This window comes from Cicer arietinum, chromosome 4 (assembly GCF_000331145.2).
Source record: "Cicer arietinum cultivar CDC Frontier isolate Library 1 chromosome 4, Cicar.CDCFrontier_v2.0, whole genome shotgun sequence".
NCBI lineage: Eukaryota > Viridiplantae > Streptophyta > Magnoliopsida > Fabales > Fabaceae > Cicer > Cicer arietinum.
Window position 1 is genome coordinate 6,378,927 of NC_021163.2, and position 21,164 is coordinate 6,400,090.

General features: G+C 31.0%; 2 protein-coding genes across 4 annotated transcripts in view; both read left to right on the forward strand.

Annotated features, from left to right (window-relative positions):
• Window positions 1–4,274: 4,274 nt before the first annotated feature.
• On the forward strand, window positions 4,275–7,097 carry LOC101502117 (transcription factor MYB61). Its single transcript, XM_004495756.4, has 3 exons — window positions 4,275–4,693; window positions 4,848–4,977; window positions 5,144–7,097. Exons 1-3 carry the CDS (start codon window positions 4,561–4,563, stop codon window positions 6,006–6,008), a joined length of 1,128 nt encoding a protein of 375 aa, XP_004495813.1. The 5' UTR covers window positions 4,275–4,560; the 3' UTR covers window positions 6,009–7,097.
• A 4,451-nt stretch (window positions 7,098–11,548) lies between these two features.
• The window catches only part of LOC101502437 (SAC3 family protein A), an 11,928-nt gene continuing 2,312 nt past the window's right edge, over window positions 11,549–21,164 (forward strand). The window contains exons 1-11 of one of the 3 annotated variants that reach the window (XM_004495758.4): window positions 11,559–11,681; window positions 11,785–11,824; window positions 11,923–11,994; window positions 12,878–13,726; window positions 14,034–14,483; window positions 15,521–15,622; window positions 16,876–16,973; window positions 18,050–18,224; window positions 19,379–19,873; window positions 19,976–20,116; window positions 20,467–20,526. In XM_004495758.4, the coding sequence (XP_004495815.1) occupies window positions 11,935–11,994; window positions 12,878–13,726; window positions 14,034–14,483; window positions 15,521–15,622; window positions 16,876–16,973; window positions 18,050–18,224; window positions 19,379–19,873; window positions 19,976–20,116; window positions 20,467–20,526 (2,430 nt within the window). In that variant the 5' untranslated portion in view covers window positions 11,559–11,681; window positions 11,785–11,824; window positions 11,923–11,934. Of the gene's footprint in view, window positions 11,825–11,922; window positions 11,995–12,877; window positions 13,727–14,033; window positions 14,484–15,520; window positions 15,623–16,875; window positions 16,974–18,049; window positions 18,225–19,378; window positions 19,874–19,975; window positions 20,117–20,466; window positions 20,527–21,164 lie in introns of all 3 variants that reach the window. The other 2 variants (XM_004495759.4, XM_004495757.4) reach the window with 2 other exon arrangements.

The following is a 21,164-nucleotide window of genomic DNA, read 5'->3' on the forward strand; positions in this document are numbered from 1 at the left end:
AAAAATAAAATAGAAGTATGTAAATCACTTAAAATTCTAATATTTCAATTATCTTATACAAACACACTAGGATATCTTGTGTACGCGAAAATCAAAACAAACACACTAGGATTTCACCTTGAAGTAAGGTAAGCATCCATTTATCACATATTATAAAAAAATGATTATAACATTCAATTATTTGTGGATTTATCCGGTCCCTTCAATGAATTATGACGCAGTTTTTTTTTTTTACAAAATGAATTATCCCGCGAATATTTATCTCTACAAACTAAACTTTGATTAGATTTTAATTTGTTAAAATATACTAGCTATTTCGTAATTCATATATGTTCCAATCATTTGGTGTCAGAGAATATTGATTCCGATAAACAGAGACATCAATTTTCAGTTCCAATGAATCAAAGAAAAAAGCGAAAAAAGATACGACGAAGCCGTAGCTGACCAACTTCATTTTGCTCACTAATTATTTATACGACCCAATAATCAATATACAAAGACACCTTTAATCAAAAAAATGCATAAAGACACCGAAGCCAACACATATTATTAACGTATACTATTATATTGGAAAATATTAGTAACATTTTACAATTTTTTGAGTTTGACTTTACTTAACAGCTCACATGAAAAATATAAGATAAGGTATACTAGTATAAGCCTATAATAACTATAAGCTCATGATGAGGTGCGGATACTTAAGCATATCTCATAATGTTTTTATATATAATTCAAATGTACAATTGGATGGCTGAATTAGGACATGGCTAAGGTCATGGAAGCTTCACAATGTCAGAGCCAAGACAGGCTATCGCAAAAGGGTATGGCTAATATTAATATTAATATTAATATATATTGTTAACATTTGACTGATGGTGAGAATTGAATTTGCAACTTTTTAATTTCCCCACTCAAACAACCAAACTGGTATTATATCCTTACAATATAAGTTTGTATTATCATTGAATTGAAAAACTTACATGCATGGGTAAATATATCAGTCAGACAATTGAATATTGGTGAGTGCGCTGGCTAAAAAATTCCAACTCAATTCATTAATTATTTAATTTAAAATTGACAATGAGAACACACCTTCAAAAACAACCTTTTTTGACCTTCATGGTATTATTATGCATTTTTCTTTCATATTAATAATATCAACGAGGTTGGATTTATCGGAATGATTTAAATTTCTACAATATGGTGAATTTAAATATCTGTTTAAAGAAATATTTATATTTAATATTTAATGCATCTTAAATAAAATTATATATAATAAACCTATAGAAAGAAAAAATATTAATAATATTTTATAATAACATGTACCCAAATGGTTACAAAAAAAAATTAACATGTACCCAATAAATATAATAATAATATTTTCATATACTAACTAGCTAAGATTAGGATTGTAATTGTGTTTCAATGATCTGTCCTTTCCAAAACATGGATGCTAATTACTAGCTAGTTCATGATATAACTATCTGATTTTCTTTTTCTGTTAGTCTTTGGATTCAAGAGGCCATCCAACTAAAGAAGGCGAAGACTCAAGTTTATAGAATTGTAGTTTATACATGTAATAAATAATCCCTCCCTTTTACATTTTGGGAAATCCTCCATTGATGACAATAATACCCTAGCTAGCTAACAGGGTGGCCATTTAAATTTGACCCCGATTATTTTGTCTCATTCTATCTTCAACTATTATAAAATTTTTGTATCAAATTTTTGTTTCCACAAAACATTTCAAATTTTTAGTTTTATAATTTTTGTGAAAAAATTGATTTGTGTGTTTGGTCTCTAAGATCACCAAATTAGATACTAAACATCCATGAAAATATTTACAGAGACTAAATATTGTAAACTTCTTTTTTATAAAAATTAAAAATATATTTAACTTTTTTATTTATTAAATGTAATTCATTGTTTAACAATAAAACAGAGTTATATAACTTTTTATATTTTGTATGTATATGTATGTATAGATTGATTTATTACATAAATATATATTTTCGAGATCATTGGTCCACAATGGCCTTTTGGACTCTCATTTGTTTTGTGATTTGTGACTAGAGTTATAAATGGTACATAGACCAAAATCACATGACTATTTTCTTTCCAAACACACCACATTTTAACTTTGACTGATAGTAGTAATCTTTTCTTTATTGTATGTCTAGGCAATAGCTACAACCTAGCTAGATGTATGATAGCCACTTTGGTCTGCCATTCTGTGTGTTTATGAAGTGACGCATACAATATTCTCCCATGATAAAAGATATACCGTATCTTATTCATTCATTATTTGTGTTCCGTTAAATTATAAAATCTTATTTTATTCAGAAATTCAACTTTGATAATTTATAAACTAATATATTTTTTAATCCATCAAAATACTTTTTTAAATAAAAATAAAATTGTAAAATTTTATCTAAAATTTAAAAGAGACAACATTGTAAAAAATAATACGTATTTGGAGTCCCAACATTTACAACTTAATATCGTTTCTTAGGTAAAAAAACTTAACTTACACGTGAGGGTCAAAATATTCTTTAACTAATTTTTTTTTTAACTTCAATTAAAGACTACTACTATGGTACATTAAAAAGTTTTACACTATTTAATAATCGAAATTAATAATAGTTTATAGACACTCTGATTCTTTAATCACCAAGACACTATATAAAAAAAAAAGAAGTGGTGCAATTGATATATAGATGAAAATATAATACATACAGGGGCTTGCACTATAATACAAGTCCATTTAATGCATATTTAATTTTACGGTTGAATTGAGAAAATTGAATGGTACTTTTTCAATTTCAAAGCTAAACCAAACATGGCACTTGGTAAAATTAGAATACAAGTCTAGGCCATTTGATCTATATCGAAGGGTGGAGAGTCTTTAACCGCGTGAGCATGGGTGCAATTGTTGTAAGATTGGATGATCCAAAGTTGTCCTGTTTTCGTATATATTTGTGAGGCAGAAATGCAGGGTACAAGAAATAAACAAGGGACAAATGCATTATTGTGATTGTCACATTTGTATATGGAAGTACAGTTGTTTATTTCTATTATTAACTTTGGTTTTAGTACCCTACATAAAAATACAACGGTTTTTATTAATTATTAATTAGTATCTTTCCACACAACCACTGAAGTCGTATGAAGTCAGAAAATTTGACATTCAAGAAAAACCACATTTAATTATTTAATTTAAAAAAAAAATAAGATACGTAATTTTCAAGTTGCAAAAGCAATGAACCATTTGGATAGTTAGTTGAATTAACCTTCTCATATGTCAAAAGCAATTTTGCAAAAAATTCACCTAAAAAAGCCAAAGAGAAAATAAAGTTATTCAAGAAAAGGAAAGGGTGATAGAGTTTTCAAAATTTTGAGTATTATCACCAAAGGGAACAAAAGAACCTAGAGAATTAAGGTTATGTTATCATCAATTTAATGAAGTATACTTTTTTTTGCATACCTTGCTACTCTAAGGTTTTAATTGTACACACGAGAATTTTTCTAACTTGGTTAATTTATATTTCATATTACTCTTCTTGGAGCAGGTTTAGACTAGCAAAGCCACCCCTTCAAATTCTATACATAGCTCTCTTTCTCTCTCTCTCTCTTATTTCCATTATATCATTTGAGAATGGAGACATCTCGTCACATTTAAAAACTTTGAAACACACAATATAAGAATCTCAGCTCTAAGCAGCATGGCACATAACTACCAAGGTCGGTGAAAAGTGAGAACCTTCCTAGCTAGCTTTGTAGCATTTGCTTAGCAAAAATTAGCATATAATAATGATCATCACTCATATCTTACTATAATGTATTTATAATTACATACATCAAAGTCAAACTAGCATAATCACATTGTCTTGTTCTACTCTCCTATATGCACCCGTTGGAAAGGATGTAGGAACAGTGACATCAGGACCGTCCAAACATTATTGGTGGGACCCATTTTATTATGTTGATTGTTTGTCTTGTGAAGAAGGAGAGTAAGGTCATTAATTATATATATACACACTCATACCAGCTATGAAATAATGACGTAGACACAAACATTAACACCATATTGAACATGTTGACATTGATAATAATTTGAATAATAAAAGAAATTGAATGTAATTGTATATTTTAGTGTTTATCGGTGATATGTATCAGATACTAAATATGTCTTCGATCCGAAATGTCTATTCAACGTAGTTAATTCATCTCCCACTAATATATATAGATATAGATATAGATATATTAAAAATGGCACTTTTCAATAACCTCTTGAGTACAACTTTCTCTCCTCTAAGGCACTTCCTATTTATTTGATTCCCTATCAAGCTGCCATTTATTTTCTCAACTTGCTTGTCTAAGGGACTCTTAAACACTTCCCCTTACCCCACCAAACTTTTCTCTCTCGTTTCCACGTAGCTTTGTTTCGACAGAAAAAAAAAAATTAAAAAAAAAGTTTACAACATAATTTGCAGCTTTAGAAAAGTGTTTTCCAAAGAAAAGTTTGTGAGTTGAAGATAAGATTTTAAGATTAACGTACACATGGGAAGACACTCTTGTTGCTACAAGCAGAAGTTAAGGAAAGGACTTTGGTCTCCAGAGGAAGATGAGAAGCTTTTGAATTACATCACCAAACATGGTCATGGATGTTGGAGTTCAGTTCCCAAACTAGCTGGTAGATACATACATACATAATACTATTATATATATTTATATATTTTGTTTCAATACTTGATTCATACATTTTCATTTGATATATATTTGAACATGCACAATGAATAACAAAACATAAGAGTTCATTTAATTAAACTTCATATGGTACATGGCAGGTTTGCAGAGGTGTGGAAAGAGCTGCAGGTTAAGGTGGATAAATTACTTGAGGCCTGATTTGAAAAGAGGAGCATTCTCACAACAAGAAGAGAATTTGATTATTGAACTCCATGCAGTCCTTGGAAACAGGTAAGTAATTCAGTTAATAAGAAACTATATAACTATTTCATAAGGCCTTTTTACTATTTTTAATAGTATATTAGTTTTTTTTTGGCTTTTGACTTTTAAACTTTTGAGATTGCATAGTTCTTGTTCTATAATATATAGTTTTTAATTATGTGCTTTAATTTATCAGATGGTCTCAGATTGCAGCACAGTTACCAGGAAGAACTGATAATGAGATTAAAAATCTTTGGAATTCATGTCTCAAAAAGAAGCTAAGACAAAAAGGCATTGACCCAAACACACACAAACCACTCTGTGAAGTTGAAAATGACAAGGAAAAGCCACTCATAACAAACAAAACCAATCAAAAAGCCTCAGTTTCATCCAATGAAGTTATGAATTTGGTAATTGAGCCTTCAAAACCAAAACCAACTACTGCTTCCATTTCTATAGAAGGATACCCTCTTGAAGTTTCTACAAGTTCCATCAACAGGTCATCTGATATGTCAGGTTATTTTTCTTTCCAACACTTGAACTATGAACCAAACATGGTGATTTCTGAAAACATTCCAAATGCTTCTATTTGTTTCACACCAACCTCAAATTCTTCACAAATTATGTCAGATACTAATAACTCTGGTATAACTTCAACTATGCTTCATTCTGTTTCAACCTCAATTTTCCAAACACCAACAAATGTAAAGCCAACTGTTTCAATATCTTCTGATGGAGTTCAAAACTGGGAAGCAAGTAACAACAACTTCAGTAGTAACATTAACAACACAAACAACAGCACTTTACCTTTACAAGAAGAAATGAAATGGTGTGAATATCTTAACACACCATTTCTTATGCAGAATCAACAACCCTCTCAACCTCAATCTATCTACAATGAGGTTAAACCAGAAACAGGTTTCATAACAGATGAGTCATGTGGTACTAGTTGGCACCATCAGCAAAATCAGCAGCAACCACAACAAGCTTTTCAACTTTCTGATATATATAGCAAGGATCTTCTGCAGAGATTTTCAGTGGCTTTTGGACAAACCCTTTAGCCTGTTCTATACTAAAATTGTGGAAATGTGGAAACTTTCAATTCAAAGAAAGAAACAAAGATGGTGATGGACTTTTCCTATATAGGTCAGAAGTTTCTTATATGTGAGTTTTCTGACCACAGGTGTGTGCTGTAAATTTCCCTTTTCAAAAAAAAACTTCCATATTGTATATGTGTTTGATACCCAAAAAAAAATCTTTTTTCAGCATTATTATGTAATTACAGTATAATAATTTGTGATTGATCCCAGCTTATTTATAAACCATTTTTTTAATTTCCTCAAGCATAGAGGCAATTCTTCAGAATAAGGCTTGTTGCAAAATTATTCAGTTACTATTATGGATCTGTATTCTGTGAATTTTTGTGTATATATATAGTTGACTGCACTTTTTATATTTATCTTCTACCTTAAAGGTTCAATATAAGGATATTGTAGTGTAGCATACTTGAAGAGTTGCCATTAAGTTCATGGAGCGTGTGTGTCACTGTCCTTTTCAAATTTTGATTCCATTGAGTTTCCATCTTTCTCTGATCAGTATCAAAGCACCAGAGGGACCATATTTCTTAAATAGGTGACTGTCACTGTCTTCTAAAGATAGAGATTGGTTTCATTTAAAAAATAAAAAAAAACATAAGCTCAACCCTTCTATCTATCTCAGTGATTGAAGTCAAGAATTAATGTACACAAATATACAACAGTTTTCTTCCTTTGATTTACCTCTTTGAATAGTCCATCCCAGTTGTACTACACACTTTGACAAAACACACACCACCGATTATATAAATATGAAATTCAGTTCATTTCAATAAAGGCCACAAAAAGAACTTACTAGTTATTAACATACTTTTCCTTGATTTAAGTTGTAGTACGGACACACTGTTAGTGAAATCTTATTCAATTTTAGAGGGAAATATTTTATTACCTCTGTAGGGTTGGCCTAGTAGAGCATAACGGTGGTGTTTGTAGTCTTTATGTCACTGTTCTAAAAATATGTCTTATATACACAACTATAGTAATTAAGATTTTTATTTCTTTCAATTAAATGTAATTCTATTTATGAATACTCAATACAAGAAAGTTTCATTTTCTTATCCTATCTTAAGATTTAAGTTGAGTGAGTTGCTCGTGTCTCAACACTTCACTAGTATGATATTTCTGAAATTTCAAATAGCCTAAATCAATACCCTTGTGGTGAAAATGCGAATACAAAACACATACATAAGGAAGTGTCATCTTTTCACTTTAAATTATTACTATATACAGTACATTAAATAAAAGAGAAATTAATTATAATGTATTGGGATTAGGAATTGACACACATTGTATCATTGTAACTCCATTGAAATTGAAATAAAAACAAAAGGGTTATGTGTGAATGCCCTTGCAGCGAGGGGCTATACCTCAAAAAGCCTTGGACGTTGCATCAGATAACGGGTCCCTTTGGTTGGCATCTACTGCTGAAAGGGAAAGTAGCAATATAAATAAAGAGGGGACATGGGATACTCACTCAAGACATGACAAAAATAACCTGGAAAAACAAGTATCCAATTTTTATTTTCTATCATAAATTAAATTCATCCAACATTGAATTAACAACTAGTAATGGCGGATTAGCCGTGTGTGAGTGTTGTAAATCTCGAAATACTCACCTCATTTTACTGGTAAAAAAACAACTAGTAGTGACTAAACTAAACTTTTCAAGAAAGAAAAATTACTATTGTGTGCCTTTTTTGTGTTTGGCAATTGGTCAAACAGTTTCAATGCATGACAGTGATTCATTATCAAATTACCAGTCAAAATGCTAAGAGTTTACAAACTATGGTACCAGGTAGCTAGGAAGAAAAGCATACTATATTACCATATGTCATATTAATTTAATCAGAGACGTCCCTATTAAGATTAACAAAAAAGGGATATTTTTTAAAATATTAGTATTTGCTTATTCATAAATAAGGACAAACCATCCTCTTCAATCTTTCAAACACCATTTGCTAGTATATTTATTCTCAGACTCTTTGATTGTCCATGTGCACACATATTTTCAATTTAGTCTTATCAATCATTTAATATTTCTAATTAGCTTAATAATTATTTTTATTTTTTTGGAGATAGTGATGGTATGTTTAATATCTTCATGCATGTGAACCAAATTATTGGGTCTGTTTCCTGGGTCCCTACAATCATCAGTGCATAGGAACAAAACAAAAATCCCCAGAGGCATGATAGGGTGGAGGCAATGAAATCCCAAGTTTGATCCCTTGCAAAATATTAATATATAGTAGTACTATTAAAAAAAGGTTGAAAAGTTATTTGTTTTAAATTATTTGCATTCATATAATTGTGGGAGGAAGAAACTATATTCAAATGTTATAAATTATGAATTATTATTTAATGTAAAAGGCAAGAAGGACAAGTAACTATTAAAAAAATGGGTGATTATAGATGGAGATAATGATTGAAATGATAATGACGGTGTTGATGAAGGTGTAAAATAGCTAGGCTTATTGTTAGAATATTTGTTCCAGGTGACAGATAATTCGTGCATAGTTGAATAAAAATGAGAATGAGACAAAAGTTGAATAAACTGCAAACAATGAAGGTAGACATACATACGCTCATAGGAAGTCAATGAAGCAGATATACTTGCTTTAGGGACAAGGGTATATGCATTATGTAGGGACTCAAGCATATAGTTTCACACTGCAAACGATTTAAATTGTTGCTTTGAGAATAGAGAATTTAGATTACTTAATTGATCAATCTTTATTTTTAATTTATATTGGAGGTTTCAAATTACTGCTACGTATTTCTAAATTTATATACATTAATATTAACAACTAGTATATTTAATATGATTTTTTTATTATTCGTTTTATACTTTAAAGTGATTTGTACAATTTGGAAAAGTCAAATCCAAATGTCTAAATTTTTTTTTATTAGAAAAGACTAAAATTTAAAGTATTGCGAATTTGTAATATTTGGACTCACATTTTTAAAGTGGACAATTTAATTTCTTAATATTTATCTTCAATTGCAATTTCATGGTACCTTTCATTTTTTATCTATTTAATTTCTATTCCTCTTAATTTCTCATATGTAAACAATACATCTTGATAGCTAAAATTTCTAACTCTTAAAAAATATCATAAAAGTTTAAAATCCTCCAAATTTACATTAATTGCACAACACTCCTTTTTCTTCTCAATTCTCCCTTCCTCTCTCATAAACATTTAACTTCAATTAGATGTGAAATTCACCTTCATCATTTCTTTAAATAAAAAATAATAAGTAAAATGCACTAGTCTAAATCCAATGGAAGTATCCATAAAAATTTGATCGTAATTTTTTCTTATGTATTTGTTTTTCTTTAAATTCATTTTTCATTGTCATTGACACACTCTGTTCCTATAAAAGTTATCACTAACAAGACATCACCAAATCTTCCAATTCCAATAATTCTACGTCTATGAAACCTCCATTAAGCCTCTCAAGACAATGTTTCAATCGTTAATATGTATTTTCATGACATTTATTAATGTTTGACTTTCGAAAATGCCAAACCTCATAAGTATTTGTAAAGCTTAGGGATGATAAGAAAGCAAAATGGATGCACATTCCCGTGCTATTATTTGTAAAGCTTAAGGGGTATTATGTAGTAATAATAATAATAATAATAATAATAATAATAATAATAATAATAATAATAATAAAAAATAATAGTAATAATAATAATAATAGTAATAATAATACTAATAGTAATAATAATAATAAATTAATAATAATAATATGTGAGTATTAAATGTGGATCATTATTGACGTGAAAAATGGTGAACATGAGATGAGAACATTATGGGCTTTATATATATTTTGGATTGAATTGTGGGCTTGGTGTTTTTTTGAGAGGTCTGTGGGCTTGGGGTTGAGCAATAGATTTTTTATTTTTATTTTTTTTATATATATTATGTACTATTTAGTTCAATTATAGTTCAACCAGCCAACCAGCTAAAACAATTAAACTGTGGCTTATAGGTCACCGTGATTCAATCTTAGGTTCAATTTTTAATACATTAAAATAAAAATCAAAATGATTTTTGAGTCATTTATGAATGGAATCTATCTATCAACTTATTGTAATTGCTTATAATAAATAAATACTTCAATAAAAAATTAATATAAAAGACTTTTCTAAAGTAAACAATTTATTTTAAAGAATAAAATAAATAATATTAATTAATAATTATTAAATAAACTATTGATATTAAATATATATATGATTAATTATGGGTGGTTATAATATCAAATATTAATTTATTTATTTTATCAACTTTTTTATTTTAGATGAGCTAGTTCATATAATTTATAGTACAATTGTCAAAATAAAAAAAATTATAATATATATAAGATTACGAATTTCATATATTGTTAAAATATTTTGTCATGCAAGTTCAAATATCATTAAAATTAAGATTTCATACTTTTTATAAGCAAATATTTTCTCGTGATAATACAGATTTTATATTAGTTTATTATCGATATTTTATCAACAAAATATAATTTATTACACTTTGACCCATCAAATAATTCAAGATATTATATACCAGGACATTTTCAAAAGTTCAATTCCTTTTAAAAGAGAAATGATATTTCAACAATCAAATCAAAATAGATATATTTTTTTATAACTTTTTAAGTGGTTTTCACAATTTAAATACATGGTCAATAAGAATTTGGTGGATGATTAAATTTCTTTCCTTTCCCTCTATCGTCGGATTAGTGGATGATTAATTTTCTTTCTGCCCCCCCTATCGTAGACAAGACTACATGACAACGTCCTACAGCCCAACCCTATCACAAAAGTCAATTAAATAAAGAGACAAACTTAATATATTAGATGTTAAAACTCGTTAACTACCGATATAACTTCTTATTTTTTGTTATTAAATAACCTAACGCCGAATCTCACGCACTAGCTATGGAGAAGAGTGGATCTCAAGTCTAAACTCGCATTTTAGTATATTGAATGTTTCTACAACTACGGGACACTATCATTGACTATTATAACTTCATTAAATACAATTTTGAACATAGTAAACTATGATTATTTGATACTCAACTACATGTAAATTTGAACATCACAAAATTGTAATTAGTGACACCTAATTCATGATTAAATTAATTATTAATGAAATTAGGTTAATGGTCAATAAGCTTTCCATATTCATAAATCATAATTAACCACTTAAAAAAAATTTCCCAAAAAGTTTTCAATTTAATTACTAAAATAGTGCATTGATTATTATAATTATAAGTTGGAATTCAAAATATGATGTTGAATATAACATTTATTAATTAAATTAACCCCTTTAAGTTGAAATTAATTTTTTCAAACTCTTTAATTTTTAAAAAGAATGAAAATTTAGTAATTTAAAATTCAATCTGAATCGAGACATAAATAAAGTGAATCAAAAATTGTCAAAAAATGAATATTAGTAACAACTTTATTAAGTTAAGCACATCGTGGATATGTATTTACGCTATAATAAAGGCTACGAAATCCGACCCCAATGTTGATTCAAATTTTATTTTCCCAAATCAATCGAACCCAAAACCCCACCTCCTTCTCGTGTCTAGGACTATTGCTCACCACCGCCGTCGCCCGTCACGCTCTCCTCCGTAATTTTTTTTCTTTTTCTTTTCCCTTATTTTTCTTCTTATCCCGAATTTAATTTTTCTGCTTCTTCCGATTCGTATCTGATCCTCTGATTTGGCCGCAAAGTTTTTCTCCAATTCCTTTTGTTTCATTGAGCACTTCAAAGGTTCGTACTATTACCAATTCGTTATCAACTAATTAGGGTTTTCGTCGGATTCTTGTTAATTAAATCACGTGCTATTGTTTTTGTTGATTAATATTCAGGTTGTTTGAGATATGGCGAATGAAGGAACTAATACTGAGACCTTACCCCCTATCGAGTCCCATCTATTCGAGGTGATTTATGAAGCATTATTTTCTATATCATTTTAGAGTAATGATGCTTAAATCCACCACATAGTTTGTGACTTAAGCAGTGATCGTTATGTTACTGAGAGGTTCACTTTATTATTTTGATATTTTTCAGAGTTTATGCACATTTTGGTGGAGAAATATCGATCCTGTTATATAAACACTTATCTTTTGGAAATTAATAAAAAATGTATACCAGCCTATAGCTGAAAATGTATATCTATTTAATTTAATTTAACTTTCATTGTTTTCGGTTAGAAACTGGTACAAAATGATAATTTAACTGTAGAATCTGACTTTTATTGATGGTAGAATAAGATTACAACAGAAACAAAATTACACACACTTATAGAGAATGCAGAATTTTACAATGGGTTCCCTTACCAGAATTAGAGAGGCTTGTTGCAAGATAATTCCTAACCAAGAAATTCGAGAGTTTTGGTCTCTCCCTCCCATAACCACTCAATAACTATCCCATAGCCAGCTTCTTTTTTCGTTTATCTATTTATTCCTAAAAATAAATAACATAAACGACATAATAAAAACACAACTGCCCGTAGCTCCATAATAAGAAGTCTAACATTTTCCTGCCTGTATTTTTCTGTTTCGGACAATATTGATATTTGGAACCATCTACTATCTCGTCTTTGTGTCACTTAATGCACATCTGATTTAATCAAGGTTTTAAATTGCGGTTGGGGTTACGTGATGCGGTCACCATTGTGATCTTGGAGGCCTTCAACCTTTTATATTTCAGCCACAATTTAAAACTATGATTTCAACTGTGTGTACTTTGATTAGTTTTTATGCTCTGCAAATTGATTATGCTGCAAATGCATAACCCGCATCTTTTTTGTGTTTTGTATAGAATCGACTTGTTGATGCTAGCCAACATCAGACATCTTCATATGCTCCCACAACATCTGGGTCTGAAGCTTTATCATGGACTGTTCAAAGCTCCACAGGGAATGGAATTTATTCTAATCCAACCTACCAGTACGATCAGCATTCGCAGCCGCCTGTAAGAAGCGTTCAAGATGGACAAGGTGTATCATCAGTTGCTGGTAATTCATCAAATTTGGGAACAGCTAATGTACCGCAAGATTACAATGCATACACATCATATGCAAGTTCTTCTAACCAATATAGCTATGACAGCGCGGGATACTCAGGCTACTATAACAACTATCAGCAGCAACCTAATCGTGCTTATTCACAGCCTGTAGGAGCATATCAAAATACAGGTGCTCCTTATCAGCCTATTTCCTCCTTTCAAAATACTGGGTCTTATGCTGGATCCGCAAGTTATTCAAGCACTTATTACAATCCTGCTGATTATCAGACTACTGGTGGTTACCAAAACAGCACCACATATGGAAATCAAGCGCCGGCGTGGAACAATGGCAGTTATTCAAGTTATTCCTCTCATCCATATACAAGCTACGCCCCAGATTCCAATAGCTCTTATAGTTCTGGTGCTGCAGCTACTTCGGTGCAGTATCAGCAACAATACAAGCAGTGGGCAGACTATTACAGCCAAACAGAAGTCAGTTGTGCCCCAGGGACAGAGAACTTGTCTGTCACAAGTTCATCTACCTTGGGTTGTCCTGTTCCCACAACTACTAGTGGTTATGTTACTCCAAATAACCAGCCTCCACAATCATATCCACAATTTTGGAGCCAAGAGTCCAGCGCTCCTGCTGCGCCTTCTTTTCAGGTTTGAATATCACTGACAAAGTTTGGACAAACCAACACTACTTAGAATAGTATGGTTTGAAAGAACAGATAAATTGCTATTTATTCATGCTAAGTTGCTTTAGTTATGATTTTAGCCCTTGCATTACAAATTCAATCCTTTATGTTAGGTCTTTTGCATTTCAATTCTATTCATATTTTAGTATATTGGATATCTAATCTCTGTCATGCTTGAATGGCACAAGATTGTTGCACTTGGTTAGTCATTTGTTTTGTTTAGACGGCTTAATTAACTTATTAACTTCACGTTTCTTTCTTTTGGTGGTCAGCCTGCTGCAGGAAATAGTGGTGATCATGATGGTTACTGGAAACATGGCGCCCAAATTAGTTCTCAAATTCACCAAACTAATCCTATTCAACCAAACTATCAAAGTCATTTGGATTTAAATTCTTCTTATGATAAATTTCAGGATCAACAGAAGACATTATCTTCTCAAGGAACCAATTTGTACTACCTTCCTCCCCCCCCTCCCCCTCCCCCTCAACAGGTGAATCCGACGCCCTTGCAAAGTGCTGCATCTTTGGATACTAAACGAGTAAGCAAGCTTCAGATTCCAACAAATCCTCGAATTGCTTCAAATTTGACATATGAACAACCCAAGACCGAAAAAGATAGCTCCACATCCAGTGTAACACTGAAGCCTGCTTATATTGCTGTTTCATTGACAAAACCAACTGAGAAAGTATCATCTAACGATGCTGCTAATTCTATACTTAAGGTAGACTTCAACAATTGTTTTCACTGCTTTTATTTCATTATAATGCAAACTTATTATCACCCTGCCAATTAATTTTGTTTTTTACTTAACTTTTCATGTTTAAAATGGAAAATAAAAATTCATAAAATGTGACACCATACAATAAGTTGATAGAAAGTAAGGGTCTATTTTAAAAAATTTAATGGAGTAGTTAAAATAACTATTTTTGTTTTCACCATCTTTGGTACAAAATTTTGAAAACAGAAACAAAGTCAACAGAAGGTGAGATTTTTGTTATTATTGGTGAAAATAGAAATGAAACTGAAAAACATTTTCTTTAATCGAACGGTTTAGTGTTTGAATTTAACAAAGTGTGGATAGATCTATTGAAGAAGAAAAAAAAAAGATAATTAAGAAAGGTTAGGAGGATAAGGTTACTTCTTATTGTAAAAATAAAAACAAAGAACAAATGAAAACACTAACAAAGCTAAACTACACAATCTGTGAGGGAAGACCCCTTAAAAAGACCAATTGTTATGCCAATATGCTAGCTAAATATTCCTACGTTTATAAAACTTACTCTGGCTAAAATAGTAAAGGAACTTATTTTGGCACTTTTGTATGCAAGGTCTGACCTTAGTGAATTAACACGCGTTGGCACTAAGAACCTAGTTTTGAATTAACAGAAGTCATTTTTGGACATGTATCCCAATTCATTACAATGAATTCCGATTCACTATGATAAATCTTGGTTTATTCTGATTTAGCCAGCCACTTTTTGTCAACTTTGAATAGGCAACCACTTTTCTTTTGTCACTTGATTTATGTCTTGAATTATTTTATGATTCATACATGATATATTGGTTTATAGTTTTTGTAGGTCGCTTATTTTTACTTAAAATTTCCCTACGTTCATTAGTCATGTATCTTACAATTTATAATAAGATTATATTCGCAATTCGAAAAGTTGATTACAATTTACGATTACAATCTCGATTTGATAACCATAGTTATGTATTGACTTCTAATAATAATCATTGAACTATTCTTACTTACAGCCTAGTATGTTTCCCAAGTCTTTGCGCGGCTATGTGGAAAGAGCTTTGGCTCGTTGTAAAGATGAAAAGCAAATGACAGCGTGCCAGGCTGTCTTGAAAGAGGTGAGTTTCATTTTTTATTTGGAAGAATAGAATAAAAAAAGTAACTTGTTATTCCTTTAGCCAGTTATCGGTTCTTAGTTCTTACTTTTTGTATTCATCTGTTCATGATTTGGCTAGATTCGGTTTGCCCCTTTCTATGTTTTTCATCGTGACAAATGATACTATTGAATTATTCTTCTTGATGCTCCTGAAAACTAATTTCTGCAAGAACATAAAATGATTTGATTTCTATATTTTTATAACCTTGTGATCAGAGCATGATGTCTTTTTCTGTTTTGTTGTTTTTTCTTTCCTTTGGGAGTTCTACCATAAAAAAGCAGAGCATGATGGTCTTGGTCTTTATTATTCCAAGCAGAAATTTACGACTTTGTTTTAATAGTATAAGTTGCCTATATTTTGTTAAATGTCTTTAAAGCCACCGAGAAAAAGCGAACAAATTTATACATATAACATATAGTGCTTGTGGCAAGTGATAGCTGACATATAGTACATAAAAATAGACACGTACAGACATATTGTTCATTGCTCACAATCAAGTTAACTAGTAGAATATTTTAAAAAGAGACACATTGCCACCGTAAAATAAAAACGCCCTATATTTTTTAACCATATCTTGAAACTCAATTATTTTTTCCTTCGAAGAACATACTGCATCCAGGTTCCCTGAAAAGACAAGTAGAGAAATGTGTAGGAAGCTATTGAATGTCATCCTCATCTGTCTCATTTTCCTCTCGTGTAATCCTTAATAATCAAGATAACTATTCATGAAAACAATAATATACTGGGTGTCAGTTTACATGGAAATTGCCGAAAGTGAAAAAAAAATCATATTTCCGACCAGAACCCAGTTTGAATTGTTATCAGTGCTCTGTTAATCATCTGCGTTAGTGTTTTAGCAAAGTGTGCTAGAATACTACTGAAATTCATTTTAGTTTCTAACCAGCAAACAAACACATAATTATTTTATTTATGATATACTACCTGAAAACTATGAACTCAGATTGTAATATATTTTATATGCTCTCAGGTCATCAGCCAGCCAGGGATAAGTTCTGCCTAACTTAGTATATTAGTTTCACATGGATTTCACTGTTGTGGTCCTGTGGATAACAGGCATTTAATTTTAGGCATTGTATGCATGTGCTTCTTATTTATCGTCATTGATGCGTCGTCAACAATATTTGTTTTTCTCCATGATTTTGTTTGCCAGTTTATCTCCATAATCTTATCATATTCCTTAACTTCCTTTTCAGATGATCACTAAGGCTACAGCTGATGGTACCATATGCACACGGAATTGGGATATGGAACCACTCTTCCCAATGCCAGATGCAGATGCAGTCAATAAAGAGTAAGCTGTTTCTTGTTTACCTTTTCTGAGTACGTCGACATGTCACTCTTTATTAGTATGTGAACTTCAGGTGCTTCTGATTTTCATTGATCTTCATGATTTTATCAATGTAATGTTTCTTCCCCAATTCTTTTAACTGGAGTTTATTTAAGTACACGTGCAAGAAGCTATGTGATTTTATCCAATCCGAAGATAATTTTGATTCAATTCTGACTGTCAGTAGGGGTTTACCTGTGTTTCTGTTGCAGAGAAACTATTAATATTTCCTCCGAAGAGTATATTAGTTATCATCTTAGTGCTGCAAAGTAATTATACATTAAATTTCAGAGTATCTGTATTGTTCCTTAACTTTAACTGATGTCAATGGTATATTTGTAAAAAAAGGATAACTTCCTTCCGCTGGTTTCCCCTTTTACAACTAAGCTACTCCTCAAATTGTCTTTGCTATTAATTTGGAATGAACTTTTTAAACAGCTGTATCCCGTCCTACCATTTAAGCTAAACCCCTGCCCCTAAATTTCTAATCACCTAATAATTTTATGACTATCTGGACCGACCTAACTAAGACTGTAACTACTCTAACTGCTTTGCCTCCTTTTTTTTGTCACTCTTCTGCCTTAGTTGCTATCAGTGCCACCTTGAAGTTCAACCTTGTCATCAAATTGAACTGGGAATTTCTCTTACGTTACATAAGAATTGAGAATACAAATAGAGTTTATGTTTTTCATGTGTGAGCTTGCAATTGCACATTCTAAATGATAATTTGTTTTTTTAATGAATTTGTGGCGATGTAACCCACCTATACTATACATTTGAGATTTTAAATGCAATTTGAGCTTGCAATTGCACATTCTAAATGATAATTTGTTTCATCTATACTATACATTTGAGATTTTTCTGTATCCTTTAATTTGTATTGTAGGTTTTTTACCAGTATAATTAATTTTATACGTGTTTCATATGTATCTTATACCATGAATCTTATCATATTTCATTATCATGTTAATTAATGAATTTTATTTAAGTTATTCAATTATTCAATCATTGTAAAGTTATTTTGTCATCATTTTGTGCAGTAGTTCACTGTCTTCAACCCTTGATTCTGTATTGCCAAAATGTAAAAAAAGTCCTAGACGATCTAAAAGTAGGTGGGAGCCATTGCCAGAGGAGAAGCCGGTTGACCATCCAGTTTCAATCAGTAATGATACTATAAAATACAATAGTTGGGTACCTAATGAAAAGGATAGAAAGGTATTTATCGATTTTTGAATGTTCTAGCTGGAGTTATCCTAGTTACCATCTATTTATGAATCTTGGGTAGAGTACAACAGCAGTTAACAAGTTTATTTTTTGTTTTTTCACCTCAATTTTTGGATTGTTGGTTTTATTTCATTTCATGCTGTTTTATTTATGAGCTATATTTGAGGTGCATGTTTATGATCAAGGATATTTAATATTGTGATCTGGATTTTAGGAGCATTTTGTGTTCCCATTTTGTTAAACTTATATGCGTTACACAGTGTTGTTTGAATGCAAGTGTGATAGGATTCAATTGAGACTGCGGTATGATCCTACTGTTAATGATCTTTGCTTTATTTAGAACTTAAAAATATTGCACGCTTTTTTGTGTCTTTTTGACAAATAGGAGGTTCATGTGCTATGCCTTGATTTTATTCTTTAATTCGTTTTGAATGTTTAGCAATCTTGATGGCATTTATTAGTGGACTAATACCAACTGAAAATATGATTGATGCATTATATTTTTTACTTTTATAATACAGAAACTATTTTGTTTGGTTAAGAACTTTTCAATTTTCTTTCCACTATTTTTTTTGCTGAACTCTTTCTTCTATATTTAATCTAACTTGCTAATTTATTTTTTGATGTTCTAAGACATGTTACAATTGACAAATAGCATAACATTTCTTCTATGTTGAGTCCTGTGTTTGGTTTGTCTAATATCTTCCTTAGAAGAAAAAGCTCGCATGGATTTATTTTTGTCTGTCCGCCATGTTCTGTTTGGATGGGCTTCACTTATTAAGAAAAGTTAAGTACAATTATTTTTCTTAATCCAATAAAAAAAAGAATGTGCATTCTCAAAAGTGCCCTTAATGGAAACTTGTTCCATGAGAATAAGAGTTATTGGAAAATAAAGAATATATTAATTTAGTGGTATTTTAGGAATGACATCATCAAACATAGTGAATATAGTTAAATTTGCTTATATTTGAGAGCACTTGTATATGGGTACTTTTTTGCTTATATTTGAGACTATAGAGGGAGTAAGTTTAACCCCTTTTATCTGATTGAGGTGCTTTTCAAGTACAATAAAAAAAATCAGTATTGTTGACAATGATAAGTATGTCTTCTCCATTGTTTAATTCTCATAAATGCATGACATGCAGGTGGTTGTAGAAAACAAAGAGAGCAAGGAAGACAATTGGAGGAATACAAAGTTTTCTCCATTATTGCAGAGAATATCGAGTAAGGCTCCCCAAAGGCCGTTTAAGAAGCAGCGTCTGGCTGATGCTTCTGTTGCTCATGAAAATGGCAATGCATCTAGTGATAGTGATAAGGAACAGAGTTTGACTGCATATTATTCAGCTGCAATGGCTTTTAGTGATACACCGGACGAAAGGAGAAGACGTGAGAATCGTTCTAAGCGATTTGATTTAGGCCAAGCACAACGAACAGAGAATAATCACTCAAGGAAAAAAAATGTTGGAGCTAGAAACTTGTACAACAGAAGGTCTAGTGCTCTGGTTCTTAGCAAAAGCTTTGATGATGGTGTCAGCAAAGCTGTTGAGGATATTGACTGGGATGCTCTTACTGTAAAGGGTACCTGCCAGGAAATTGAAAAGCGATACCTGCGCCTAACATCGGCACCAGATCCTACCACTGTAATACTCCGTTTAAGAAATTTAAATGGCATGCTGCTACTTCAATCATTCTTCTTTCTCCCTCCTTTACTGTTAATCTCATTAAAATGTTGTAACTTACAGGTAAGACCTGAAGAGGTTCTTGAAAAAGCACTATTAATGGTTCAAAATTCCCAAAGGAATTACCTTTATAAATGTGACCAATTAAAGTCCATTCGCCAAGACCTAACTGTGCAAAGAATACACAACCAATTAACAGTCAAGGTACTATTAATTATTGATGTGTTCTGGTCACATTCTTTCAGCAAGTCTATATTATTTCAGTACATATTTTTGGCTGTGCTAGATGTCACTTGTTAGTAACCATTTTAAATTTCCCTGTCCATGTAGAAGATCTTTTAAGGTGAAAGTAATCCACCTTTTACTTTTAATTCATTTATTTTAATATATTGCAAATGAAAATTTTATTTGGCAGAACATAATGCATCTTTTGGTCCATGTAATCGGTCTCACCTATAGGTGAAAGGCTTTGGTAGTGGTTGTTGTTGTATACTATGTGCAGGTTGTATATTCCACCTTTCCTGAACTTTCTAACACTTGAAATGATGTTTCAGGTGTATGAAACTCACGCCCGGTTGGCACTGGAAGTTGGGGACCTGCCTGAATATAATCAGGTTAGTATTAACTCATTAGAGGCTTTGATTGCTTTTTATTGGTCATGTATGTATGATTTTTCCTTCTGAGATCAGAGATTTATATATTTCATTTGAAGTCATTATTACTTTTTAAGCTATCGGAGTCTTTCTATATGTAGAAGTCTATTGAAAAATGAGCTACATAATGATACTTAAGCGATTTGCAGCAAGAGCAATGTTGTCAAACTCAAGATCTACCTAGAGTCAGGAGGTGGTGTAAAGACCGTAACTCGAATATCGTAACACAATCATAGGATCCTACCAATCCTACAGAAAATACACAATTATGCTTATATATATATGCATAAAAAATAAGATAAATAACTAAATGTAAATAAAAACATAAGCAACAGATATATTATTAAAATACAATATATATACACACACACACATAGGTAAACAACTAATTAGTGAAAAATTCAAAAGAAGGATGGTAAAAATAGGTAAACAACTAATTAGTGAGTGATAAAGAAAACAAAACAGTATGGGGTGTCAGGCATATTTTCCTCCTCCCAAACAACTTCAAATCCAGTCACGCAAGGATTAGACGAATCGTTTGATCCCACCTCCAGTCTCGTGACCCCACAGATCTTTGGAGATTCTGTTCCTAGGTGTAG

Bases quoted from the DNA above. Each gene is read 5' to 3' on its own strand.
- LOC101502117 (XM_004495756.4), top strand. From the start codon at position 4,561: ATGGGAAGACACTCTTGTTGCTACAAGCAGAAGTTAAGGAAAGGACTT. The intron at 4,694-4,847 runs GTAGATACATAC...GGTACATGGCAG, and splicing joins TTCAGTTCCCAAACTAGCTG to GTTTGCAGAGGTGTGGAAAG. The intron at 4,978-5,143 runs GTAAGTAATTCA...TTAATTTATCAG, and splicing joins CATGCAGTCCTTGGAAACAG to ATGGTCTCAGATTGCAGCAC.